We start from the raw sequence: 27,215 nt of genomic DNA, 5'->3' as shown, positions 1-27,215 counted from the left end.
TGAGGTCCCTTCCCTACTTTTCCTGGTTTCTAGTGAAACTCGGAACGAATGTGAGTGGATTGGGTTACTCACATTCCTCGAATTTACCAAACTGCCTCTTACTTCCCTATTCGCCTCTCCAACCCGTCGGGAATTGCAGCAAAGCACCACTCTTCGAGAACGGGCGACGCACCTAGCCACTATCGCAGCGGAAGGCTTTAGTTTTCCAGAAGTGCTCAACGGTCAACAATTTTGCGGTAAATGCTCATTTGACCTCTCCCGTCTCTTCTGCCAACTTTGCCCCGGGGGCAGCAGCCACCCGTGGAGCTCAGGGCAACGGTGGGAGGAGGCAGTTTGTTAAATGTCTGCTGCGAAAACTGTCAGAAATCTGGTCCAAGCGGCTATCGTGTGCTTTAGGCACTGTGAACTCGCCTGGCAACACGAGCTGGATCAGATGCAAGCGCGTAGTTGTTTCCGAGAGCCCATGAGAGTGTTTGTGCTGGAAAGACGGTTAATACCCGATGCGGCATCGGGTTCTCTGGGCCAGATGAGAAGAAAGAAGTTGAACCGTCGGAGCGAGGTGGTGCTGCTTTGCATGTGGCGGTTGCAGTGGTTTTTATCACGTTCTTGGCACCTTACGACAGAACTAGTCTCCTGGGGGCTGCGGCTTTAGGTGTTTAATAAGTAGCGCTTGTGCAGTGTTGTCACTTCTTCGCTGTCGGGGAACAAACGCTTCACGCGCGCGTTAAGCTTAGCAGCAGCGCTGGACTCCTTTCTTCAGAGCCAGGAAAACAACTGCGGTGGGTGAACAGCTTGTAAGCAGCTGTTACAAACCCGAGAAAATAACTCACTCGTTTTATTGAGCTATGGCCCGAGCTTGCTTGGTTGTGTCCTGAGCTGATTCGTTCTGGAGGGGTGTCGATGTGCTGCTGGAGTAACACCAATAAACATGAGTTTGCCCAAATGCACACAAAAAACCATATTGTGCAGGTCCTGTTGCGACCATTTGAACTAAATTTTGCCAGACAGCGTTCCTGCTTCCTTTTCATAAGTGCCAAAGCTGCTTGCTCTCTAGGCAGAAGTAATCTTACTTTCTGCCCAGAAGTGGAAGTGGGGACTTTTTTCAGAAAGTCCTGAATGATTCAGGAGCCCAACTGCAGTTGCCTTGTGTCTTTGTCAGAACCACTTTTCGGAAAGCCTCTGTGAACTTGATCTGCCTCGCCAGAACGGTCCAGGCCAAGCCTTCAGCCTGTACTGAAGGGGAAGTATGCGTAGCTAGAGAAATATTTTAAGCTGGTAAAGAGCTGAAGCACTGAAGAGCTCAAAGTCCTCCAGGGAAATACCTGTCACCAGCCAAGTGATGACAAGTTGGGTTTTCTAGAGTGTCTGTTTATTTAGGAAATCTTCAGATCTTGTTTAACTTTCACTATTTTTTTTTCTCTCTCTGAGCATGTTGCCATCCAGCAATGTGTCTCATCCAAAATATTTGCTTAGTGTGACTGTTTCTGATCCACTTCTAATCCATCATGTATGCCGGACCCAAGTCACTGATGCACACTGAAACGCCTCTAGGTATTGAAATTGAAAATTGCAATTTAAAATACGTAGTTATTTTATACAGTGAAAGGAATAATAATCCAGCTGTTGGTTTGTCAGCGGAGACGCTCTTAATGTAATTACATAAGACGGACCGAAGAGCCTGTGTGAGCGGGTGCTGGTAAAGGGCTGGCTCGTTTGGAAAAAGGACCGTCTGCTTAGTGGGGGAAAGAGGAGTAAGAGTTTGAAGATGAATAGCCAAGGTGCAGATGACTCGGGGCTGGACGGGAGGTGGCAAAAGCATTACAGCTTTGTGTGTTTGGTTTTTAAACAGACTTGCAAGGTTCTCTGAGCTGCCAGCTCTACCCGCTGAAGCAGAGCTGCTTTTGTGTTGAAATCTAAATAAAAGGAAAACGCGGCCCGTGTGTGACTGTAGGAATTGAGGTATTGCCATACTGGGAGAATGGTGGGGGTCCGTCTGCACAAGGCTGCATTCCCTGCAGTTTCTGCTCCTCTGTGCCTGACTTTACTGCGTGTTGGACCATCTTAGCACTGTATTTATGCAGGTAAAAGCTTACCCTGGCAAAGATTCCTTCAGGCACCTAAATCCTCTCTGATCTTTTCAGCACAGCCCAAAACTTCTAATGAATTGTTTTTGATCCTTCCTGCCACAAGATGAGCCATCTTGTCTCTTCCTCAGGAGCTCTTCGTTCCCTTTTTAAGGTTTCTGGAAGTCATCTTTCCTCTTTCACATCATCGTCTCCAGCAAAATACCAAACACTTCCCTTTATCCCACACTGTTGCCCCTCGTCAAGGGCAATCGGTGCCTGATGATCTTCCTAGCCAAGCTAAGGGTCGCTTCTCCTTTCCTTTCTAAAATCTCATCTTGGATTCTTTCTGATCTACGGCGTTGATGAGGAGCACCGGTATGGCTTTTGGAGCTTGGCTCTGTGTTCCCTGTGATGGTTGGTTCCTGTTCAGTTGCCTTGTTTGCTACTGCAAAGCAGATATGTGCAGATAGAGGAGAAGGTATCCCATTTGCCTAGGCTCCGGAGCTGGTGGAAGGTACGGTAGGAGATGACGTCTTTTCAGAGGGGAGATGTCCTGGTGCAGCATAAGGCTGGCAGGAGAAGCAGGCAGAGAGCCGGAGCATGCAGCACAGCGGATGCCGAGAGGAGCAGGTTGCAGACACGCAGGCAGGCTGCAGAGCTGGCAGAAAGGCAGATCTTGGGTGTAGATACGGGGCTGTGCAGAAGTCGTCACGACTCTGAAAGCGGCTGAGTTGCTGGAAGCGAGAGTGAAAGAAAAGAACTGCCCCAGAGCGACGCTGGGGAGGAGCAGGATTGCAAATCCATCAGGAATGATGAAAATCTGTTAGTTCTTAGTATTAATGAAAAATACTCATTGGAGGGGATGCGCTGTATTTTTTCTGTACTAGACACGCTTGAATAAATCAAAGTGGATGTCAAATATTGGGTCTAAATTTCCCTTAAGTCTATAGAGCTTTAAAGGTGGGCTGTTGGTAGCAACCATCCTTTGCCCTCGATGTCCCCACCTGCAAGAACTGGGTTGGCGTGTATAATTCGAGGCCAAGTTGTATGAATTATAAAAGCTTATTTGGAAGGAAAAGAAGCAGCAGTCTCCAAATGGAGGAGAAAGTCACTTTTTCACATCACTCACTGTGTCCTCTGTCCTGCTGCTTGGGGCTTTGTAGCTCGCAGATACATATCTATACGTACAGTGCATGTTTTCTGTGTGTATGGTCTGTACTAAACATCTGAGTTCACGTTATTGTCTTTTTTTTTTTTTTTTCCTCCAGGGGAAAAGCTGGATTACAAGGCCTGTGAGGCACTGGAAGAAATTTTCAAACGGGTCCAGTTCAAAATTGTTGACTTGGAGCAAACAAACTTGGATGAAGATGTAAGTGATGTAACTTGTCCCAGCTTCTTGCTTCCGTTTCACAATTAACAAAAACCTTGCAGGTTTTGTGGTCAATTCTGAAGTTGCATTGACATCCCAGACAAGCTGCAGGGCAGATTTGGCCTCTGCCATGTTGCTGTTGCCTTTTCCCTCCATATACGTGTTTTTATTTGGGTCTGTTGGCACAGCATTTGCTGTTCCAAAAAGGAATAGGTTGAATGCTATCGCTGAAGCCCAGATGGCCAGGAAGCTCAAAGGCATTTTAAATATGTATTTTAAAATCTGTTTTGAAAGCCGAGGGAGTTATGGGCAGCTCTCAGCCTTGTAAGAGGAAACGTCAGACTGCTTCGCTGAACGGCTTTTCTGCGCTGAAGAAGGGCGTTCAGGCTCCGCTCTGCACATCCAGTCCTGTAGCGACTTGCGGTCTGCATTCCTGGCGCTGCCTGGGTGTGTTGGCGGAGCCCGGGGCCCTGAATTCAGGTCCCGACGGGTAAGCAAAAGAGGAAATTATTTGAACCAGCTTTGTAGAGTATTTCAGTGCAGGCTCGCTGCAGTCCCCTAACTGTGCAGGGTGATGGGTTGGGTTCTTCCAGGGCTTGCCTGTTTCCTTAATGGTGTTTATCGAATAACAAAGAAAGGAAGCCATAAATCCTGAGTGCTGCTTAGCTGTGCTCTGCTAGGGGGTCTCTCCTGCTTGTTCCTTGGCTGTCCCTGCTGTAGCAGTATCCACACTCTCCCTGAGGGCTGGAGTCTTGCAAGGTATAAAGCCAGAGTTGTGGCCTGAGTGCTCTGTTGCCCTTTCTGACTTGGGTCTGGCCAACCAGAGCCTTTTTCACCCCTTTAACTCTTTCCTTTTTGTGACGGTCACTTCTCAAACTTGGCCTCTTTTCCCCCTCTGTGCTAAATTGAGGTTGGGAGGCTGGGGCAGGCTTGCTGCAACTTTCCTTAGTAGTGTTTCCTTGCTATCCATGTTTCCCTCTGCTGACGCTTGATCCAAAGTTGCTCTCCCGTTGCCCTAGAATATCCCGTTTCTTGTAGTCCTCGTTTCTGTCTCTATCTTTCCTTTTCCTCTGCTTTCACCCTTACGTCGTGTTGTCTATCACCATCCTGAACCTGGCTTAGATCTTGGGTCTCGCCTTAGTCTTGCTTGCTCGGAAGCTTTCGGTGCCGAGGGGGTTTGCAGCATCTGTTGCTGCAGAGAGGACAAGGTCTAGCAGCTCTTTGGAAAGGCTCAGCAATTAAGGAACGATTCTGGGCTATCAGCCACATCTGATAAGAAGAGGCTAACTGGGGAAAAATATGACTTTAGGCTGTGGCTCCTCGTTTGATCCTTTGATGATTTGAATTTCTTACTGTCCCTGGCTCCTCTTGGGGCTGTGCTGACGCAGCTAGCTGGGATCTCGCGTGACTTGGGCGTTTGGGGAACGGGCCTTGGTGGGTCACGAGCACGGGAGGATTTTTGTTGAGTTCCCTGAGCCGGTTGACCACGCTGCAGCCCAGGAAGGGCTATGCTGAATACTTTGGGGGTGGAGGTAAAGAGATTGGAGACCTTGCTTTAAACTTTTCTCTTCCGGTTAAGTTAAGCAAGACAGTCTGTGGGGTATCTAAAGTGTCATCAGCATTGCTAGTTGCTACTGGGGTAAAATTTAGCCTCAGATGGCCTTTAGAAGGGTTAATACTCCTTATTTTGCAACTCTGGGACATCTGCTGACTTCAGGGCCTATCAAAAGAAAAGGTATCATTAGAATCCTTGCTAATAATCAGGTTGGGACACAAGCACTTTCCCATTTTTAAAATTCATCTTGCTTAACCTACCCCTCTGACTGGGCAGATATTCAAAATATTGCTGCTCTGATGGGGGAAAATGTGACTTTGCAGCTAAATAAATGAATCTGTGAGCGCTTTTGTAGCGCTGCACTTTGGTCTGCCTCGTATTTTTCTCCTTTTTGCCCTTTCCTCCTGGTGCTGTGTGCCATCTCAGCTTTCTTTTTGTTAGACTAAGCAAGTCAGCCCCCTTTTAAGTTTTACCTTGCAAAATAAGCTTTTCCATTCCCCTCGCAGTCCTCACAGCTCAAGAAAAGATGAATTCAACCTGAAATACATTGTGGGAGGTAGGTTTTATAGACCAGACCTTACTAGATCCTTGTACAATAACAGTAATGCTCTTGTCTCCGTACTGAAGAATCTCTGATTCATCTCGCGTCAGCAGGCTTTTTTCCACGAGTGCGTCACACCGGTGACTTAGTCGCCTCGTGACTGACTAACGTACTCACATTTTTCCCCCCCTCATAGTTTCCTACTGATGAGCACCTAATTTACAGTAGAAAGTCTTGTTCTTTCCTGAAGACCTGTTCTTTGGTTTGCATTTTGTGCTGCTTTTTTCCAGTCCTCCAGGTCTCTCTGCATATTTTTCCGCAGGACTTGCAGCGCTCCGTGGCTCTTTGCTCTGGCCGAGATAACGTTCGGCTAATCTTATCGGCCGATGCGCCTAATATAATTAAACACGTTCTTCAACTTCTGTTGTAAAACTTGCAGATGTTTCACGGGCGCAAGTGCTTTTCTGCTAAGCTTTTTCTGCTCTCAAGCCTGAATGTAAATTCTGATTTTGAGCAGGGTTGGATTCTCGGGTGCTTTCTTGGCAGAGTGACCCGCGAGGCTGCGGAAGAGTCTCTGCGCGTGACACCTGAAACAGGTAGATGCAGCGCTGCACAACCCTGCAGGAACGTTCTTGCTTTGACCCTGGCGGTGGACAAACTCAGAGCAAATAAACTGGCCTCCATTCAGATATTTTTAGGAAAACCATTTTCCTTGGAAGCATTTATTCAAGTGTCTGGGTGTCTCTGCTGCTATAACTTGCTCTGGTTGAGTTTGCTGTCTCTCCCAGAGCTATGAAGGTTGGGAGTTGAATTTCTGTTTGGCTTTAATATCTACACGTTATAAGTCTCCCTGCAATCAGAGGAAAAAACATCTTCCTTTAAAAAAAGATCTTTTCCCGCATTTGCAGACTTCTCTACTGATTTCTTTTGCACCTTTTTGAATTGCTGTTTAGACTCCAGACAGTGTCTCAGGTAAGGATGGATTAAACGGTGTCAGCAGAATATTGCTGCTTGATGAGAGCTGCTTCTAGATTTGCTGTCTTTTGGGGGTGCAATCTGAAACAGAAACTTCTAAGAGTCTTTGAAAAGACTCGTTCAGTCTTTAAAACTTTTGCCTACCCTATGGATACAAGTCTACACGCTGGCCACTTCGGCAAATGTACTGTTGCGGCCCGAACTGCGTTTCCCGTCTCTGCGCGGCACCTCTGCGGCCGCAGTTCCCCGCGTGCGGTGATACGTGGCAGTGCTGCGCTACTTTCCCGTGCGGAGCCAATGGATAATTTGGCGTCGCGGGCAGGTGTGATACTTGACAGACGGGTTTAAGGTCAGGCTCCTGCTGGCTTAAATGCTAAACAAGAGATGAGTAAAACGCAGCCAGCGTGAAGGTCCAAAGCCAAACCTGTGCGAAACCCGCAGCTGTCGGTGATTCATAGGGCAGTGGTGTGCGCTCGGACTCCCGCCCGTTACAGCAATTTCCTGCTGCCCTCTGCCTCCGGTTGGTGCAAAGTGGCTGCTCAGATTTATTCATTGCAATATTCTTTGGCTTTTACTCCAGTCTGGCCCAGTAATCGTGATCTGCAACACGCAGCCTCTCTCTTCCTGCCTTTAACTCGGAGCTCCCTCTTTGGAGGAGCGGGACCAGTACAAATCCCTCTTTGTTGTGACCGGGAGATGGTGGTATCTGTGCAGCCTTTTTCAAGCTCTTTGTGTGCAACCGGCTCATAGAGAGACGCTCTCCAAGCACAGGCTCTATCCTGTTCCCTGTCTCAGCCCTGTGTCCTAGTCTTGTGAGTCACGGCCTGGCTGGGAACGGACCGCCTTGCCGTTCCCACGGGCCGCGCTCCGAGAAACGGAGCTGCTGCGAGCACGGCCTTTAGCTGGCAGACAGCCCCGAGCAGGAACGGCTGCGACGGAGCTCCCGTCCCAGCCTTGCTCCGGTCCCCGTCTGCCCTGGCGGCTGCTCCAGGCCTCGGCTTCTCCTCGATCTCAGCTCCCTGAACGTGGCGGGGTTTGCACGGCGGCTGCTGAGCTCCGCCTGCTCATGGCCGAGCATCTCGGCAGCACCCACGGAGGTAGGGATGGTTCAGCGACGTCCTGTCTGCTGGGATGAAATCCATCTCCTGGAGCAAAACAGCACGTCTAGTTTAAAACGTAATGGTTTTTCTTTAGGTAGAACTTGTTTTAGGTGCAGGTGTCCAGATAAGGAGGCAGCTCTGCTGTGGCTGAGGGACCACCTTGGGGTTTTGGGAGCTGGCAGGTGATTGTACAAGCAAACTTCAAGCTTCAGGGCATGTGAACTTGTCACCTGAGATGCAAATTCATTTGCACTTGAGGTTGAAGGGATAATACATACTGCCCGGGCTGCCTTGAAGGGATCACAGAGCTTGTCTGCAAGAGCTTAATGACTTAATACCCAAGTGGTTACCAGAGGCAGCTGGAGGAGCCTGGTAGGTGGGACGGTTCAGGCCTGAATTATTTGCATCCTGCAGAGGAACAGCACTTCCCTTCCCGCTCTGGTGCCTTGGACACAGCAAATGCTTTCCCTTCTCAAAAGCGATCTGGATCATTCTGGCTCGTATGAAGCGCAGCACAACCCCTTGCCGTGCCTCTCTGCCCTGTCCGTTCCCATCGCAGTCGCAGTCCACGTGGGGCCCGTGCGCCAGCCGTGCTGTAGCTGCGTCGGCAACTTGCGCGCGCGCTCCGACTGTGGCGAAGGAGGGTTTGTATTTTGGGCTTTTCACCGGCTCATCTGGGATTTGAAAAAACGAAGAGGAAAGGGGAACGAACAGGTTGGGAATGTGGTGTCAGTCTGATCAGATGTGGCCAGCTGGAATAATCCCCACGGCTTTGGCTGGGCTGCAGGTGAGACAGGTTCCTCGGGCTTTGGAAGAACGAGTGTTTGTGGCCTTTCAGAAGAGGCACCAGAAAGCAGCGTTTCCGCACCAGAAAGGAGCGTTATAACCCCATGTTTTGGCTGAGAGAAGCTCAGTCTGTCCGCTAACAACCTGTTAGCTTCACGCTTGTCTCCTTACAGCTGTGCTGCTTCCCTGCATTAATGCAGCTTTTGACGACTTTTGCGTTTCTCTCCGTTTTGCAGGGTGCCTCGGCATTGTTTGACATGATCGAGTACTACGAGTCAGCAACGCACCTCAACATCTCGTTTAACAAACACATCGGCACCCGAGGCTGGCAAGCAGCTGCGCACATGATGAGAAAGGTTTGTGCTAGCTCCTGGATGCTTTTGGCACCCACTTTTTACGCTGCGCTTTCAAACCTCTGTGGCTCGTCCCGTGGTCTCAGGGGAGTTTGGGACGAGGTAGGAATGGTGTCGTCTCCCTCTGCGCTGTGGGTATGGACGCGCTCCTACAGCTAACTTTGAGTTACAGTGGGGGTATTCCAAAACCAGAAAGCAGAAGCAAGCTGCTCTCGTGGCTGTGGTTGTGGTTTGAGATTAGGAGGGCTGGATTGCGTTTCCAGGACTTCCAGCTCCCCCAGCATTAAGCCACCTGGATGGATAGTCCCTGCCGCAGTCGGTGCAGTGGAGCGAGGCTTGGAGCTGTGCTCGTGGAGAGGGACCTCCGCGTGCCGGCTGAGCCAGAGCATTGCAGCGCCGCGATGCCTCTGCGATTTGGGGCTGCTGCTTTGCAGGTGTCTCGCTGTTGGTGCTCTGGAAGCTATCTGCTCTCCGGCACGGCAGGGAACAAAGGGTCAACGGTCTCAGTAAATATTTCCAGACTGGAGTAAACAACCAAAGCTTAAGGTTGATGGTTCTTGAGCTTCAAGTACATGATGGAAACTTGTTTTCTTGTTTCCTGTAAATAGTACATCTTTAAGAAAACCCGTGCGCCATATGAAATGTTTCACCAATCAGTGCTCTCCCAGTGGCAGTCAAAAGGCCTAATACGTGTCTGTGGCATCTGTCCAAGAGCAACATGCAGCTTGCATGAAAAGTCACTCGAAACACACCTGTTTACTTTCACTCCTGTTTCAGAGACCATAGCTGCAATTGTGTGTTCGTCTTTATATAGTTTCTGTCCAGAAAAACAGCAATTCAGAAAGACCTGGCTAATAAAGGGAAGAGGCGGGAAGTGTTAGACTGCGTATGAGGTTAACTAGCTCCCCACATGAGAGCTTCAGCGCAGACTTCTTGAACCTCTGTCCTGTGTCTGAACCACAAACCGTCAGCCCTCAAAATTCAACGTGTTGGTCGGAGACTTGGAACTGGCTCGTTTTGATGAAACAGCGCTCAGCCAGCGCGCAGAGCGACTTGATTTGCAGCTAACATCTGCTTTGGTGAGGGTACAGCATGATCTGGGGAGTTTTTCTGAATGTCCTTTTCTGATATTGTGAAGATCGGATGCCAAGGAAAGTTGGAGCTGAGACTATAACTTGAGTATAACGTGAATATAGCCCTTGCAGATCAGTGTTACAGCAGTTTGCAGCTAGCTGGCTGTCGGGGCATTGCACAGGAGAATGTTTCCCGGTACCATACTGTGATGCAGGAGAAGTCGCACTTCCCACCTGCCACGACACACTTAGGATGTTACTTAATGCCTCATACTGAGAGAATAGCTCCAGAGAGCTGCGCAGACGTGAATTATTTTTGACGTTTGTTCTCTCTTCTTGTTTTGGCTTATGAAAATGTTAGGTGGGGAGGAAACAGCGCGTTTACAGAAATAGTCCTGATACATCCTTCCCAGCTCCCGTGTTAAAACTGCAGCGTGGTTCTGCCCAGCAAAAATTAAGATATTGATGGGAGCGTTTCGGTGAACTCTTGACGCATACCAGAGAAAGAGACTTGAAACGCAAACCTTGGCCAAAAAAGAAAACGAATAGATTATTACTAAATGCGTGTTTGCAGGGGCAATCTCTTGATTTTGATACTCGTTATCTGTTTTTGCAGTAGGATGACTAGCGTAGGTGTTTGACTTCACAGGCGCAATTAATCGTATTGTTCAGCCTTCGAATTTGCTCCGAAAGCCAAACAGAGGGGAGGCAGCGTGCTGCTGGCTCGCGCCCTGCTCCCGGCGCAGGGAAGCGCTGGGGCCGGATGAGGCAGAGCAGGGCCACCTCGCGCCTGCGGAGGGTGTGGTGCAAAGCCACCCTAGATCCACAATTATATCTCTACCTGCTAATTTGCGCCATCGACACTTCCAGTTGCATTGCTGCCGCGGTGCTGAGGCATTGCGCAATGCCAGTTTAAAAGCTCGTGGTCAAAGCTGGTCCCAGTTGCATGAGACTCGGGCGCGCTCGCTGTGCCTGAGCGACGGAGTCGGGAACGTGGGAACTGGAGCGAGTAAGATCTAGATGCAGGCATGGGTAAGGACAAACCTATAGCCAGGAGTCTGACGCATCTGACTCTGAACAAACTGTTCCCGATCCGTGGCCGTGGGTTTGCAAAAACCGAGCTGTGCATGATCGGCGCAGAGGCGTCTATTTAAGTTTAGGAATTGAATAAAGTTTATAGCGGGAACAAAGGCACAAGGCGAAAGCTGCGGCCAGCGGGACTTAAGGATGAGGAGCAACATAAGCGTGATACGAACGAGCTCAGGCTGAGCCTGGATGGGGTGGGATGTTTGTCCGTGATAGAAAAGGACCGCAGCGCACGCTGCGTTTTGGAGGAAGAGCTGAGTGTCGCCATGCGTTGTTATAACACATCTTAGATGCCTTAAAACCAGCAAATCAGTCGCTTCTACTCATGCATGTCGAAAGAGCTGGCTGAGAAACCCTCTGGACTGCAGCAGGCTCTTAATTTCTTGGATGGAGAGGGAGAATCCAGGCTTGAAAAAGAGCTTATGTTGCAGCGTTGAAAAGAAGTAAGAAAGATGAATTAATTAAGCTGAGGCCTATCAACCTGACGTGGCTCTTGACCAGAAATAAACGGTGTGCGTGAACCCCGCCTGGACCCTAAGCTTGGAGTAACCCCAGGAGACCTGTGCTCTACTGAGCTCTTGTGTGGTTTTGAACTCCTGTTTTAGGGCATTTGTATCATCTCCTGATAAAGGCCATGAAAGTTGACCCCACGTGGCCGCTGGGGAGGGTTTTGATTGCTCAGTTGCTTGCAGCTGAGTAGAAAAATTGTCTATAAAGAAGGAAAGAGTATAGAGGAGGTTGTTACCGGAGCTGAGCGGTGAGCGAGCTGGGGGGATGCAGCGCTGGCTAGAGAGCTTGCGTTACCCGCCGTGAGTTTTCCCTGCGTGTGTAGCCGTCTGCGCGGGGCACACGCAGGGAATTTGGGACATCTGTCTCCCCCTAAGAGTTACTTCTGCCCCGACTGGGTTATAAAGGCGTCACCTGGTACGTCCGGAGCCGTCGCTGCTGCTCCAGCTGGGACTCAGCTCCAAACTGCCGCGAACGCTTGGGCTGTCCGCGCGTAGGTGTCTGAGCTGGATTGCCGGTTTTTCTCCGCACGGATCCGGTGCCTGCAATCGGCGGAGCCTGGAGGGTGATTCAGCTCGTCCGAAGTAGACACCTGCACCTACGAGTCTCTAGCTCTGAGCTGAATCCCAACCAAATGGCTGGTGTCCTCAAAGCTGGCTGGACACAGGTTCCTAGAGCAAAAATCTGGATAGCTTAAGGCAATATAGCCCTTGGATATGTAAGGATGGAGGTAGGTTTTTGTTTGGAAGAGGCCAGGCACTTGGCACTGCAGTGATCGCTTAAAAGACATCCACCCCAGTGCTGCAGTTCGAGGAGGGTGACAAAAACTTGACAGGGGTTCGGGGGAGATTCACGTGCAGAATTAGGGGTTGGAAATGGGACTTTTCAGAGCGAGAAGCGAGCTGCAGGACAGCTATACAAAAACACTTATGGAAACGCGCTTCCCGGTCCGAGTTTTGACCTTGAAGCTGCAGAGACTGAAGGGGAAAAGGCCGTATGTTTTCGGCAGCGAGGGCAACGGACCAATGGGGCGATTTAAGAGCGTCAGGCAATTCTCCAGGAGTGCGCGAGCCCAGATTAGGTGTTTATCTAAAATTATCTAGTTTGAGCACGGAGCTAATTTTGGGCTGTCCTGGTGGGTGCGCAGAAGGCAGCCGGCTGGGTTATCAGCACGCTTCCTTCTGGCTCTTAATCTCTTATCTAAAGTCCACGGGACAACCAAAATAACGTTTCTGGAGGGTGGAAGTCGTCTCGCCAGCTCCTCTCCGAGAGGCGCGGAGGGAACGAGCCCTCGGGCGAGACGGCGGCCGTGCTGCGGCGGGGGCATTGGGCCACCAAGCGCCCAGCTCACCCATCCCAGCATGGCCGGGATGGGACACGGATTAGCATGTTCAATAACTTAGCCTCAAACCCTTCACACTTGGGGAACGGCAAGCAGCAGTGGGGAGAAGGGCAGCTTTGAAGGAAAAGGAGGCGAATGCCCGGAGGTGCCCCTGAGGCTTGTATTTTTTTTTTCGGATCTCCCTGCTCTTTTGGGAACGGAGCAATTGTTGCTGTGAAGCGCAAGCTCCTGCCGAGCTGCCCCGTCCTCTTTAGGCCAGGAAAATCAACCACCGCCCTTGTCCAGGGGGTTTCTCTGAAGCATCAAAAGGCCCGCGTATAGGATCAGATACAATGTCCCACTGGGAGTCCTCCGTCTAAAACACCGCGTGGGGCAGGGGTAAGCGGGATGCGTTTGGAGCCCTGCGCGCTGACGGCTGCGGGGTCGAGCCGCGTCGCCCGGGGCTGAGCGCTGACGTCTCTCGTGTCTTTTCCTCCAGACAAACTGCCTGCAGTACCTGGACGCCCGAAACACTCCCTTGCTGGACCACTCGGCGCCGTTCGTGGCTCGCGCCCTGCGCATCAGCAGCAGCCTGGTCGTCCTGCACCTGGAAAACGCCAGCCTCTCCGGGCGCCCACTCATGTTGCTGGGTGAGTAACCCGGAGAGGGGGGCAGTGGAGGTGCCACCTATGCTCATTGCCTTAATTAGCAGGCCTCATTTGCCCAACTGGAGAAGCCAGTCGAGCTTGGACGGCTGCATTGCCCAGCTGTGTCCTAGAATATGGAAGGAAGCCAGATACCAATCCTAGAATCTTTTCCAGCCAGAGGGTTTTTTTTCCCCCTTTTTTTTCTTCCCTTTTTTTTTTTTTTTCCCTCACATGCCGGGGAGAGCAGAGTTCATGCCAAACTCTCCATCGACCCCCGTGGGGTTTCGCAAAAGGCTCTTGAAACTTATTTGCAGCCCTCTCGCTGCCGGGATCTCGGTGCTGGAGAGCAGCAGTGCAGATCTCTGTGCAAGGCAGGGCCGGGCTCGGAGGTGGGCGGTTTGCTGTGGCTTCCTGAGATTTTGGCAGCAGGAGCAAAACAGCCCTGGGCAGCCTCTGTCGTTAACCAAATGAATTGGTAATAAATCACTGCTTGCATTAAGCTAATGGAAGTGTTGTGATAGCAGCGACAATCCGAGGAGTCAGCCAAGGGAAGGCTTCTGGATCTGAGCGTTGTTTATTAGGTTGGCCTAGCTGCAAAAAGTAGATGCGCTTGCAAGCACGCATGGCCGAAGTTAAGACGATAATACCTTGCTCTCTGGCCTTACCCAGGCTTCGGCGAGGTTGTTTGCGCTAGCGCAAGCTGCTGCTTACCGCTGGGGGTGGGAGGGCAAAGAGGTGCTTCTGCAGTTATCTGTTTCTGGCTGAACGCCTCTCTGAAATCCTGCGAGGGATTTCAGCCAGCCTGCAGCGTCAGCAGGGAAGTCTGGCATCCCGGCTCCGAGGCGGTCATGAGCTTGACGCGAAATGGAGATCTTAATGGGGAACTGTAACTCGAATCCCATCTGACCTTTGATAATACCCACAGGCCAGCGGCTCCCTCCAGCTCTGGCGCGTGCTGCTGCTGTTTCAGGGTGAAATTGTGCCAAAGCCGGTGCTGAGCGAGCATCGAGCGCAGCAGGGAGGCGGCTCGAGCCAAGGGGTGGATGCGGCAGCAGCCCCGTCCGCAGGGATCAGCGGGGCCGGCCGGGGAGCCCGGATCGCTGCTGGGAGCCGCCTTGCACAGCGTCTGCTCTCAGGGTGTCGGGTGCTGCCCGCAGGGGAGCAAACGGGTGTCTCCTGTGTGCGTGCGTCAAGCCCAGATCCCTTTAAAAATATTCTGGCTCGTGCTGCTGTGGCACGAGGCTTTGTTTTGGGTGCAGCCTGGAGATGATGATCGCATAAACGCATTCAGCTGCAGCATCAGGAAGTTTTGAGGGTTTTTCTGCCTTTGTCCGCAGCGGCGTGGCATCATTTTGGGGTAAGACAAGCGCGAGTGCTTTCAACAGTGCTGCCGGGCCACTCCTGCACCCTGGGCCCTCGCGTTGTGCAGAGGCTTTAATAATCCATGAGTAATTGTATAAACATACAGACCAGCAATAATGAATGAGGCTAGCAACATGTTTTCTCCAGTTACCCGGTGTGTCAGGAAATCGTGGGCATTTGTGTACAGCTGCCCTGCTCCCCGTGGCCTTCTGTTCTGTAATTTTGCGTGAGCTGAAGTGTTGTTTGTTTGCTTCTTTTCAGCAACGGCCCTGAAGATGAACATGAACCTGCGCGAGCTGTACCTGGCCGATAACAAACTGAACGGGCTGCAGGACTCTGCTCAGCTCGGCAACCTGCTGAAATTCAACTGCTACATACAGATATTAGATCTGCGGAACAACCATATCCTGGACTCAGGTGAGGCAGGTTCCCTGTTCTTTCTGCTTCTCCGGAGGTGCCTGTGAGATCGAATTGCATGCAAGTGCTCTTGGAGGAGGAAAAACTCCTGGGTCACAGCCTGGGTTAAGAAGAGACCAAAATCTTCATTCCGTTTCCATCTGGGAAGAGCTGTTTCACCGAACCAAGCTAGTGTTGGAACGGCTCAAGCAGTGTCAACTCTTCGATCTAGCTACCAAAATAATAGTGAAGGGAGATGCGGAGGTAGAATGTCCCTTGAGCAAAGAGAGCACCTGATACCGCTATTAACGCGGACATAAGGGTACTGACAGCCCTCGCTTGTGATGAGAGCAGCAGACAGACAGGAAAGGTCCTGTCTGCAGGATCAGGCCTCTGCCCTGTAAGTGCCATCTCCTTCTGGCAGGTCACTGGTTCCCTGCAATTTTGAACCAGATTTGAGGCTGGGAAGAGTGAGTGGAGGTGGAAGGGAACCGGCTGGCTGGAGCACTTGCGCAGCTCTTCTGCGGCGCAGCGCTGCACTGGGTGGCAGGCCAATGGCACGGCCTCCGGTGCGAGGGCAGCTCCCAAAAAAAAGGAGCTGAAATGAGAGGGGTACGTAGAGCAGCTTAAGCATTTTGGAAGGATTTTAGCAACATGAGCTGGGTAAACCTCTTGGGTTTTAGGCACTTAAGCTGCTTAGGCCTTATTAAGAGAAACTTGGATCTCTTGCTGGCCCAGGTCATGAGGTATGACCTGGCTCGTCATCATGAGGCTCATCACCACTCCTGAAGGCAGAGAGGTAGAGTCACTTCATGCCTCTGATTTGGGTCTTTTGGATACATCTGTCTCCTCGAAATAGCTTTGGTCTTGTTTTTCTTCTCTCCTTCCCGCTCTTTGGAGGCAAATGGGAGGCCAAACCTAATATCAAAACAGGAATTGCGAAACCATCCCACTCCAAGACTTCATTCAGTCGTGGCTAATTCTAGGTGTGTGGGTCTCCAGTCGGAGGAGTTGGTGATGTGATTACCCCCGCTTAATGCCTCGCTTTGGTCGGATGAGTGACACTTGGCTCTGCTCGGACCATACTGACTGCGTTTGCGTTGGGTATAAAGGCAGTCGAGGGTGACTGCATCGGATGTAGCTGGCGCTGTTGTGGACTCCCACGTTCCCGGATGGGTCCCACCCTAAGGTGCATGTGTGCATTCATTGCCTTCCAGGTTAGCTGGCATGTCTCTCGCACCTTTGGGTACTTAATAATAATGAGTTGCCACTTTGAACAGCACTGGGCTCTATGTGTCTAAAGTCACTTGCTAGGCGTTGCTGTGGGATTTTTGCAGTATCGTTCACGCCAGAGTGTGTGCTTATCGAATAAGTGTGTTTACAGCAATTTAAATGGCACCTGCCCTCAACCCATTGTTAAATAAGCAGAACTGGACCAGTAAGTCTGTCTTGGTGCTTGAAGGATTGAGGATTGTCCCTTTTACCACCTCGTCCTCCAGTTCTTGCATCTCCTTGATGGGGTAAGGGGAAATTCAAGCCCTCCTGGTTCATCCACTTCACAGGGTTTCGTAAAGACAGCGCCATGCTCGGCTCCATCCTATGTTGCTTCTAGATGTTCGGAGCTCTGTAGGAATCGGTTCTCTTCCTGGTTGTCTTTCCACAGCCTCGCACAGAAGGAGCTAAACTTCCCTGCTGAATTTAGTAAGGGGACAGGGGTTGCACCGCAGGTTCGGAAGAGCCTTGCATCAAGTCTACAGGACTGCAACACCAAGTGCAGTTTGTGCTTGGAGTTGTTCGCTCCTGCCAAACGCTCCTGGAACAGGTGGCAGCTCTGGTATCAGTTTAACTCGACCATCCGCCTGCAAACAGCTCAACAACTGCATGCATCTTGTGAAGGAGGGGAGTCCATGTGGGACAGTTCCTCAAACAGAGAAGTACTCGCCATATGTGAAACATCTGCGAATTATCTGTTGTTACCCTGCATCCTCCCACCAGCCCGGCCACTGGGGAGCTGAGATTCGAAGGAAGGGACTGAGCTGCTGAGCTCGGCCCTCCTTATTCCCCTGGGCAGGAGAAGGAGAGGGCACATGGGACGGCAGTGTCACCGAGAGGACACCGCTGACCTAAGGAGTCTGGTGTCCCTGCTCATCTGACTCCGTCCTGGGGTTGCCAGATTTTGTGCGTGTGTGTGTATTTTCAAGGCTCCAACCTGCCCCTAATTAATTTTATCCACTGAGAAGTTAATTGCATGCCTGTGTGTTTGCACACGCAGGAGCAATGTGTTTTGCCTGGATCTAAGGGTTAAGCGCCGTGTTAGCAAACTCAAATAACTTAGCAGGTTTGGAGGGAAGGTGTTGAGAGACGTCTGCGGACTGCTGCCAGGGTGAAATACCTTTCGGGGGGATGTGGAGGAGCGCAGCTCCACCTGTGCTTACGTCCCGCTTTGAAACGCAGATGGTTTAAAGGATGTTTTCGCTTCTGGGTGTCTCGAACAGAGTGACGTGATCTTTTGCATGGCTGAAGGGTCTGATCCGCACATAACAATGCGGTGACTTTTGCAGGAGCTGCTTTGCTATTTGAACGAATGCTATATTTGTGCTCTTTTAATCCCGCAGAGTGCACAAAGGTTGCTGCCAGCACAGACGATGCCTGATCAAAAGGCCAGATTAGCTACGGCAAGAAAAGTGCTGTTAAAACCTTTAATATCTGCGCCGGCATCAAGCTGTGCTGGCAGCGTGGCCGATGTAGGGCTGACCTGGAAAACGAGGAATCCACGCTGCCTGCTGTTGTTTTACAGGCTTGGCTTACATCTGCGAAGGGTTGAAGGAGCAGCGGAAAGGGCTGGTCACTCTGGTTTTGTGGAATAACCAGCTGACTCACACCGGCATGGCTTATCTGGGCATGACGCTGGTGAGTAGATCTTGGCACGAGGGGGCTTCCTGGGGGCACTGGGGTGTTCGCGTCCAGCCGAAGCAAGGACTCAGGGCCGTGAGGATGGGCAGGGCTGGACGGTCGCGTTGGCTTTTGCAGAGACGCGTCTCCCAAGCCCTGGAGCGAGGCGCCGAGGGGAGAGCACCCCCAGAGCCCCGGTGGCCTGATGAGCCCCGGCGCTGCGTGAGCCGCGTATCCGTTGCCTCGAAAGGAGAAATTCCTCCTTCCTCTTCGAGGGTTTCAGCAAACGGAGTCAGAAGAGAGGGCAGATGAAGGCTGCTCGCGGTCTCTCCTCCCTTGACTCTTTGCCCTGGCCCTGTTGGCCCGTTCCTTCCAGCAGCAGATCTGACCTCTCTTGTCCTCGGCCTACATCCGTTTTCACCTTCTCTCTTGTCTATTCTGACGTTTCCTCTGCCTTCTCTTTTCCTTTTCCATGCTTCCCTTGTATCTACCCTGCCCTCCCTCTGCCACAGCGTGTGCTGCTCTACTCATCCCCTGACTCAAAGGTTTGGCTCCTCGCTGAGTAGAGGAACAGGCCCTGACTTCCACCTACTCAGCTTTGAGGCGGACGCGTCTTTACATCTCTGACTCCTGCTTTTTTCCTGTTTTTTCTCTGCAGCCTCACACGCAGAGCCTGGAGACCTTGAACCTCGGTCACAACCCCATCGGGAACGAGGGTGTCCGCAACCTGAAGAATGGGCTCATCGGGAACCGCTCGGTCCTTCGCCTGGGCTTGGCATCGACCAAGCTGACGTGCGAAGGTGGGTGGAGGCACTTCCTCGGAGATCAGCACCGGCCGGCTGTGTCGGCGGCATGTCCAGCTTCAGGCGCTGCAGCCACTGCGTACGGAGAGCTCTTTCCCCCACCACCAAAGCGGTTTTTTTTACTGGTGGCAGTGCCCCTGCCAAGCCTCCCGTGTTTACAGCGGAGCAGCATGTGAGATTGGGCTGCTTTGGCGCTTGAAATGCAGCGGGTAGCTTGGCCTGTCTCCTCAGCGCCCTTGGCCATACAGCTGTGTGGGTTTTCCTTCTGGATGGCGTATCCTGCCTGTGCTGTAACAGCTCTATCCAGGGCCCATAACTAATAAAAACACTGCAGTTGAGCTGTCCGAGGACGCCTGTTCCCATGGGGTGTTGCAGCAGGATTGGTGCCTGTGAGTGTTTTCAGCACTCTCCGCCCATAAACAGCCCCACAGAATTAAAAGCGTAGTTTTTATGGAAGTGCCTGGGAGCTGGAGTTTGGTAGTTATTGACGTACACTAGGCATATGTTGTCCTGTCTCAAAAATGCTTTTTCTGAAGTCCGGTGGAAATGCCCCTGAAAAGCGTCTCGTGGGAAAGCCGCGAGGAAGCAGTGCTGTCGCTGCTTTTTCGCCGTCATCGCGGCTCTTCAGCAGAGGCTCTTTCTCCCCTCGCAGGTGCCGTGGCAGTGGCAGAGTTCATCGCGGAGAGCCCGCGGCTCCTTCGCCTGGACCTGCGAGAGAACGAGATCAAAACGGGGGGCCTCATGGCGCTCTCCCTGGCTCTGAAGGTCAACCACTCGCTGCTCAGGCTCGACTTGGACAGGGAGCCCAAGAAAGAGTCTGTGAGTTGCACAGCGCTCTGTGTGCACGGAAGCGCCCTTGCTGAGCTCTGCTCTGTGCCCTCTCTGTGTCCCTCCTTCCACGTGGTCTCCTTTAACCTCCAGCAGGAAGATGCCTCGGCCGGTTGTCCTTAAGGGCAGTGTGTCTAGGCAGGCAGCGTCGCGCTATCACTCCCTGCGTGCCCTACAGCTTAAAAACTAACTTGTTTTTGCCTCCACCAGCTGCAGATCTGATTTACTTTTGTTCCGCTCTCCCTTCTTTCTCATTTTCACCTGAAGTGAATTCCTGCCCAGCTTATCTGCCTGTGTTCTTGTGCTAACACTGGCCTTTGAGATAATGGCTGCTCCCCTCCCACCCTTGATTTGGGTGCTGAACGCACCCAGTGACCCTGCAGTTCGTGTCTCAAATAACACAGCTTAGAACGGGTTTCTCGAGGTCTCTGGTTCAACCCCCTGCTCGAAGCTGGACCAGCTTAGGTTGCTCAGGGTCTTGCGCCGTCACTTGTCGGATGTCCCCGAGGACGGGGATCCCACAGCCTCTGAGACACGAGCAGTGATAGCTTTGGGAGGAAATTCTTGGGGAAACACCGGTCGCACCTTACAGAGGTGGAGGTGGGGAGGGAAAAAAAAACCCACTTAAGGTATTGACACAGTCACAGGCTTGGAAAACTTCACAGTCTAAGGTGCAAGTGAATGAGTTTCTCTGGTTTTAATTCTGTAGACTTGCTGAGAATAGTTGGGTGGGATGTTAAAATTGCAATGGGTTTTTTGGAAGGTGCCAGGAGTTCTCATTCAAGAGTTAGTTTTCTTGCTTTTTCCTTGTCTCATTTTTACTACAAGTGTTTGGAAAGCTTGTGGCTGGCCGGAAAACTAATCGTGGAGCTGATTATTCATAAATCAGTGGTCTTGAAACGCAGCAACATGTATTCAGCTCTTGTCTTTCAAATTACTTATGGCTTTTTTGTTTGTTTATTTGCTTTTCTTTGCAGGTAAAGAGTTTTATTGAAACGCAGAAGGCTCTGCTGGCGGAAATTCAGAACGGCTGCAAGCGCAACTTCATTCTGGCCAAAGAGAAAGAAGAAAAGGAGCAGAAACTGCAGCAGTCAGCTTCGATGCCGGAGATCACCGTGACGGAGCCTCTGGAGGAGGCACCTGTGGAGAACAGCCAAGACGACAGCACAGCATCCACCCCTGAAGAGGGAGAAGAAGTCGAGGAGACCCTGGTGTCCAAGGAGAACGGGGACACGGAGCAGGCAGCGGACGACGACAGAGATGGTGTGGCCTACTCCGATTCGGATACGGATGAGGAGACGGACACTGGGTTAGAGACAAAGGACTTCAGCGGATTGCAGAAACAAAATGACTCTGATCACGTCGCTGGTGTGCCCCAGCCGCTGCTTTCCTCCGAAAAGGCAAAGGACAGGCCTCCCCCCTTACACGTTGCAGAGGAGTCGCAGCACGATCCCAAAGGAGGGGGGAGCTTGGGGAATCACGCCGGCTCTCCGACCTGTACTTCCTCCCAGGGAAACGAGAGAAGGATTTCTGTTTCCAGTCCTGGCCGAGGCCATAAGATCTTTGTGGTGACGCGGGTGGAAAGCCTGCCGGAGCGAACGCCGGAGAACACTACATGCCTGCGGGAGACCACGGATGCCGTGCGAGGCGATGCGGTGAAACCAACTGAGCCGCAAACCCAGCTTCCAGCCCCCAAAACCGAACTCTCGGACTCGCGGGCAAACGGGACGGTTTCCGAGTTAGCTGCCAACTTGGAAAACCCTCCGGTAGCGCAGAGCGCTGGCTCGAACCCCGAGCGGAGTAACTCTGCGCCCTGCGAGAATGTGATCCATGACACTCCACTCCCCAACGGGCTGAAGACGGATTTTGCGCGAGCGCTGCCGGACGCGTCCTCGGACGGCGACGGGAAAATTGGGAGCTGTGCCGTGGAGCACGGTAAGAGCTCTGTCCCCCAGCACCTAGCTCTAAGGGGACGTTCTCTGAGCCCTGCTCTGGTACGTTATTCCCTGAATACCTGCAAAGCAACGTTGCAGAGCCCTGGGTGAGCGCAGGGCTGTTCCCTGTGCTGGTTGCTTTTCAGTGCTTTAAACCATCTGCTTGGTGCCCCCGATGGGATATCCGTACATGCAGTAATTTGTTGCTGGGGGGCTTTTCCTGTGGTGGCTTGTAACCTGAAGTGACTCCCTCTCCTCTTAGCGGTAGTCGATGGTTCCCGTTTTGAAGGCCACGAGTGCTGTCTATTTAATTAGACCTCTAAACAAGCCACAGAGCCTCCCATAATGATACCTGCAGGGATGCTCTTTATGGAGAGCCTGCAGAGCCTGGGTGAGGGCCTGGCTGGCTGGGCGCGTTCATTAGGAGAACGCAGCCTTCTTGGGAGGCCAGGCAGTGCCTCTCCGTCTAACGCAGCCTGTTCCCGAGGTGGGAGAAAAAATTGCTCCAGGGACCCGTTTCTTCTTCTCTGAGAAAGCTGACCTCAGCCACAGGATCTGCTGACAGCTCCAAAGCAGCGAGCTCGTGACTTGGAGCACATCTGATAAAACAAGCCTCCGCTCCCAAGGTCAAGATCGAAGGGTTTTAGCAGAACGTACCACCGTTGTTGTCTCTTGTTACGGTAGGAGGGAGCTGCCCGTCGGCGGCAGTGCAGCACTGAAGGAGCCGCAGGGCTTTCCGGCCCTTTCCCTGCAATCACCAACCAAGGTGTTACACAATTCCTTATCAGGCTCAGTCTTAAAACTAGCCCCGTGTTTGTTTTCTGCACCCCATATTCCTGGCTGGAAGCAGACTCTTCCAGAAAGTAAGCCGTTTCTCTAATTTGCAGCCCAAATTGTAGTGAGCAACCGTATTTTGCAATAACCTTTGCGTTTAGCTTGAGAGCTCCAGGGTCTCTGTAAACTAAGGCAGTAGCTGAGGGGAATGCAAATCCCCGGCCTTCTGGGGCTTTTGATGAAAACTAAGAAAACTGTTGCCATTTACTTCCGCTTTCAGAGCTGAACTGCTCCAAGAACGAGAAGGAACTGGAGGAACTGCTCCTAGAAGCCAGCCAGGACACGGGGCAGGAGCCACTGTGACGGCAGGTAAGAAGGATTTAGGGGTTGGAATGAGCCCCGTTAATAGGGGACGGACTCAACCCTGAAGGAAACGAGTTTCCTGGAGCTGTTAGCGAGGCTGTTAGCTCAGGCACGGGGCTGCGCTCACGCAACCCCGCAGGTAGCTCAGGCTTCGTTACACCTCTCAATAGCTGGAGCTTCACCCAGACGTGGCTGAAGTCTGGGCAGGGCAGATGTGATCGCGCTGCTCTGACCTGTTCCTGGTCCTCGTCTGGGCTCCGCAACAGAGAGCGCTCCAGGCTGTTGGAACAAAAAGGTGCTTACAGCCTCGGACGCGGGAGCATCTGCGACTTCAGCATAAAATCTTACGCTCTGGCAAGCTGAGCTATTGGCAGCGGCGCTGTTTTGGGGGATTACATCCGACCTCTGCAGAGCTGGCAGGACTAAAAAGCACTTGAACGCACTTGTCTTTAAATGTTTCAAGAGCGACAGGCCTTTAAATAACACCTGGGTACCTGCAGTCGCTCGTCGTGTGCCGTGGGCAGAGACACGTGAACCGAGGTTTACCTTAGTCACCCTGAGCAATGACGCGTGGGACTGGCAGGTTTAAATCCAGGCTTTCTTATAACTGGGAGCAGCTTTTCCTCTCCCGCGCTCGGTCCCGTGTTTTTATTGCGCCTTTCTCCTTTGTGTCTCTTGCAGATCCTCGGCGTCGTTCTGCATCCAAGCGAGGCTCTCGGGAAAGGCCTGTGTAGCTCTATTCTGTTCCCACTCCACGTGATTAAGAAACAAACCTGGTCTTCGGTACAAAGGTTATTTTTTTCCAGAACAATCTATTTCCTGCCCTAAACTCTTCCCCATGGTCTTGACTCACCTTCCCTACCAGGAAGGACTCTGATATTCCCAGGGCAATGGAGGAAGGGAAGGAGACCAGAGAAATTGTACTGAAAACGGAGACTTCCCTCCCTTTATCTGAGATGTTTCTGCCCTTCTCTAGACACTAGTTGATCCATTTGCGTTTTCTTTTCTATATTTCTCCGGAATTACCACTTGTTACTGCGGAATTTGTAAGGAGATGATACCGCACCCCGGAGACCGGGCGAATGCACGAGATTGCTCTCTTCAATCCAAATGGGAGATTAAAAACCAGCGCCTCCTGGTTCAGGCTCGGCTACGCTGCCACACACTACAAAGTGCCCCAGGTTTCCAAGGGATGCTTTGAACGAGCTGCATTTTGGGACAAAAACTCGCTAGCAGAATGGTTGCACACGATTGTATTCCCTAGAGGAGAGAGGGAGGCACGGACAAGCTGTAGTCACCTGTCGAGGAACTTATATCACTAAGCGAGATATCCAGGACAGGCTGCGTTTGCAGCCACAATGGTTATTTATTTTAAAAATCCCTTTTTTTGGTATATATTTATCATGAGCTGCAAAGTTACTGGGTGGGGATTTGACTTAAAGGACGATGTAGAATTAATTACTTTTAGTCTAACCTGCAACCTTTTCTGAACTTCCGCTCTTGGTTTGCAAAACTCTGCCCCAAAAAAGAAAAGAAAAAGAAAAAAAGCGCCCTTGAAAGAGCCTTCCCCTTGCGAACCCTCCGCGAAGCAGCCACCGAGCTGGGCCGCAGGCGCCGAGGCAGAGCAGCGAGCTCCGGGAGTTCCCTCGCGCAGCCAGTTTCTCCGGGGCAGCGGCGCCGAGCGAGACGGTTTTTTCCCGGGACGAAGCACGGGCCGCGTGGGCACGGCATCCTCCCGGCGCAGTAAAAATCTTGTAATTTTTTTTTTTTTTTTAATCCCCTTTCGGGGACCAAGGCAGGAATGTGCTGGGATGCAGGGGCGCCGGGTAGGTCGGAGCGGCTGGATCCGGATGCGAAAGGAGAGCTAGGAGCAGCTCGTTCCCGTTTCTGCCCTTCTTCCTCCTGTTCCGGCTTTCCACGCCGCTGGGGAACACTGCAGCATTAACAGAGAAACCAGGATTTTATTTCTAGGGACTCGAAGTAGCTTTCACTTAGCTGGTCTGACCTTTTGAATCAGTGTAAAAAAAAAAAAAGAAAAGAAAAAGGAAAAAAAAAAGAAAAAAAAAGTCTTGCTTTAGAGACATCTGCCCCTTTTACCAAAGGTTTGGATGAGGTTTTCAGTTTTGCAACGCGACCCGCTGCAACAGGCTCCGTCGGAGGAAACCTCGCTCGACTGACCGCGCCGTGGTCGGAGGAGCCTTGCCTTTCCCCGCCGCGCCGCGGGGCCGCAGCCGGCTCGCTCCGGGAAAAGGTGTTCGGTTTTCTCAGGGAGGGGCCTCTCCGAACCACCCGGGGCCGGCGGCACCCGGCCGCCGCCGCAAACCCTTCCCCAAAATGTGTTTTTTTGTTTTTTTTTTTGGGGGGGGATGTCTCTCTCTTGCTTCCCCCACCCCCCAAAATCCGGACCCCGTAGCGAGGCCGCGGCGGGAGACGGATTCGCCCCGCTCAGGTGCGGGAGCGGCCGGGTCCCGCGGGAAGAGCCGAAGCATCCCGCCGTGCCGCGCGGGACCCTCGCTGCCCCGCCGCCCGGACCGAGCTCTGCAGGGAGGGAGATCACGGTACTGACCTGTAATTTAACCAACGAATCGTGTAAACTGACCAGGGACGCAGCCGAGAAGGGGGCCGGCGGGTAGGACTTAGGCTTCTTTTTTTATTATTAATTATTATTATTTCTTTCTTTTTTTTGTTTCTTAAGTGCAATAAATCTATCAGGGAGCTGAGGGCACTTGGCTGCGTGGGATCAAGGCTGGAGAGGCGCGCGTGTCGCTCTCCATGCACTGAAACCGAATCACGTTAGGAATCTGCTGCATTAACACTACGTACAAAGGGTGGTGATTTATTCGCTAGCGTTCGTCCTTTCTTTCCGTCGCGTAATTTGGGTTTTGTTTTGTTTTGGTTTGTTTTTTTCCTCCTCCCTTTGTTAACACCGTTTTCTATTAAATGAAAACCGCATTCGTCACCGACTCCTCCTGTCTGTTTGGTACCTACGAATGTCACTTTTTTGGGGGGTGGTTGTTGCTTTTTTTCCCCCCCAGCCACCGCGGCAGCAGGGAAGGCGACACGAGGCTTTAATTGACCTGGAGGAAGAGGTAAAGCGAGGCGATGCCACCCGCTCCCGGCGCTCGCTTTGACTCCTCTTAGGTCTCTTCGGACCCCTTCGCTCCGTCCCTGGCCGGCATCTCCGCCGGTTCCCCGAAAGGAGCCCTCCGGGCGGCTTCCCGCCTCTTAAACCCCGCGTTTTCCCAGCAGATGCACGGATTTAAGCTGAGTTTTTCGGTCTAGGAGGAGGAAGCGGACGGCTGCTGCCTTGCAGTTACCGGGCTGGACGTTTCGCTCGCGTCCCGGCTGCTTTCGGGGTGCCCAGAGCCGGGACCGGCCGCCTGAACCTTGACGTTGACATCTCCCGTAGCCCAGCGCGGGGGTATTAAAAGAGTTAATATATTATTTTCATTTCTCTTTTGTTAGAAAGGCTCGTACCAGGCCAGTACTTGCTTTCTCAACCCCCCCCCCAGAGAACTACGATGTGTGTTTTACCGCGTTTATGGGTTTCTTGTAATACTCTCGGTTGAAATAAAGGGTTTCCTAATTTCCCCCGCCGCGTGCCCGCCTCGTTTCTCACCCTCTTTCGGGGAAGGCGCTTGCGGCGGGTCGAAGGGGAGCCCAATTTGGGGCGCTTTGCGGCGGCCCGGAGGGGATTCGGGCACGGAAAAAGTGTTATCGGCTTTTTTTTTGCATCCAGCTTTGGTTCCCCCCCCCAGCCACCACCGCTTTTGCTGCGGGACCTGTTGTCCCCCGGCAAGGCCAGCGGGCCGGAGGGGGACCCCGCACCTCGGGGAGGCGTGGGTTTTTTTTTAGGTCGAGGTGATTAATTGCTTTATTCCGGGGAAATCCAGCACCTCCTGGCCTGGCCGCTACCGAAACGGAGCCGTTTTTACCCCCTCTTCCACCCGCAACGTCGCCGCGGGCCGGGGAGCGATGGTGCCGCTGCCTCCGGCTTTCAGGGAAGAAGGGAGGAAGAAGGGAAAATCTCTGCTCGATCCCCCAAAAAAATCTCTTAATCTCTTTCCTGCGGGATTTTAGGCTGGTGAAATGCCCCCAACCCTGCGTTTGGGGGTGGGGGTGGGGGGGCAGCAGCTGGTTTTGGGTGGGAGCAGAGACCCCCCCCCCCCGGAGGGTTTTGTTAGGGTAACGGTTGGGGGGGGGGACACCCACTGCCTGGCTGTGCCCCCCCGGCCTGCCCCACTCACCGTGGGGAGGGGGTAGTGGGGGGGTGACAGCACCCAGCACCCGGCCGCCGGGGTCCTCCAAGAAGGGGGTGGGGGGGCACTCGGATGCCAGGGTCCCCGAAGGGGGGGCACTTGGACGCCAGGGTCCCTGAAGTGGGGGGGGACCCAGATGCCGGGGTCCCTGGGGGGGGGTACCCGGACACCAGGGTCCCCAAAAGGGGGGCACTCGGACGCCGGGGTCCCTGAAGTGGGGGGGGA

The 27,215-nt window shown here is 52.4% G+C and overlaps 1 protein-coding gene across 2 annotated transcripts in view; it reads left to right on the top strand.

Moving 5' to 3' along the window:
- Window positions 1–26,322, top strand: part of PPP1R37 (protein phosphatase 1 regulatory subunit 37) — a 46,574-nt gene extending 20,252 nt beyond the window's left edge. For both annotated transcript variants that reach the window (XM_068910386.1, XM_068910387.1), the window contains 10 exons: window positions 3,335–3,435; window positions 8,629–8,748; window positions 13,232–13,382; window positions 15,003–15,158; window positions 17,935–18,047; window positions 18,688–18,829; window positions 19,485–19,651; window positions 20,638–21,595; window positions 22,649–22,737; window positions 23,413–26,322. In XM_068910386.1, the coding sequence (XP_068766487.1) occupies window positions 3,335–3,435; window positions 8,629–8,748; window positions 13,232–13,382; window positions 15,003–15,158; window positions 17,935–18,047; window positions 18,688–18,829; window positions 19,485–19,651; window positions 20,638–21,595; window positions 22,649–22,731 (1,991 nt within the window). In that variant the 3' untranslated portion in view covers window positions 22,732–22,737; window positions 23,413–26,322. The remainder of the gene's footprint in view (window positions 1–3,334; window positions 3,436–8,628; window positions 8,749–13,231; window positions 13,383–15,002; window positions 15,159–17,934; window positions 18,048–18,687; window positions 18,830–19,484; window positions 19,652–20,637; window positions 21,596–22,648; window positions 22,738–23,412) is intronic.
- The last annotated feature ends 893 nt before the right edge of the window (window positions 26,323–27,215 follow it).

This window comes from Struthio camelus, chromosome 16 (genome assembly GCF_040807025.1).
Source record: "Struthio camelus isolate bStrCam1 chromosome 16, bStrCam1.hap1, whole genome shotgun sequence".
Lineage (NCBI taxonomy): Eukaryota > Metazoa > Chordata > Aves > Struthioniformes > Struthionidae > Struthio > Struthio camelus.
This window is presented reverse-complemented; position numbering and strand designations above follow the sequence as displayed.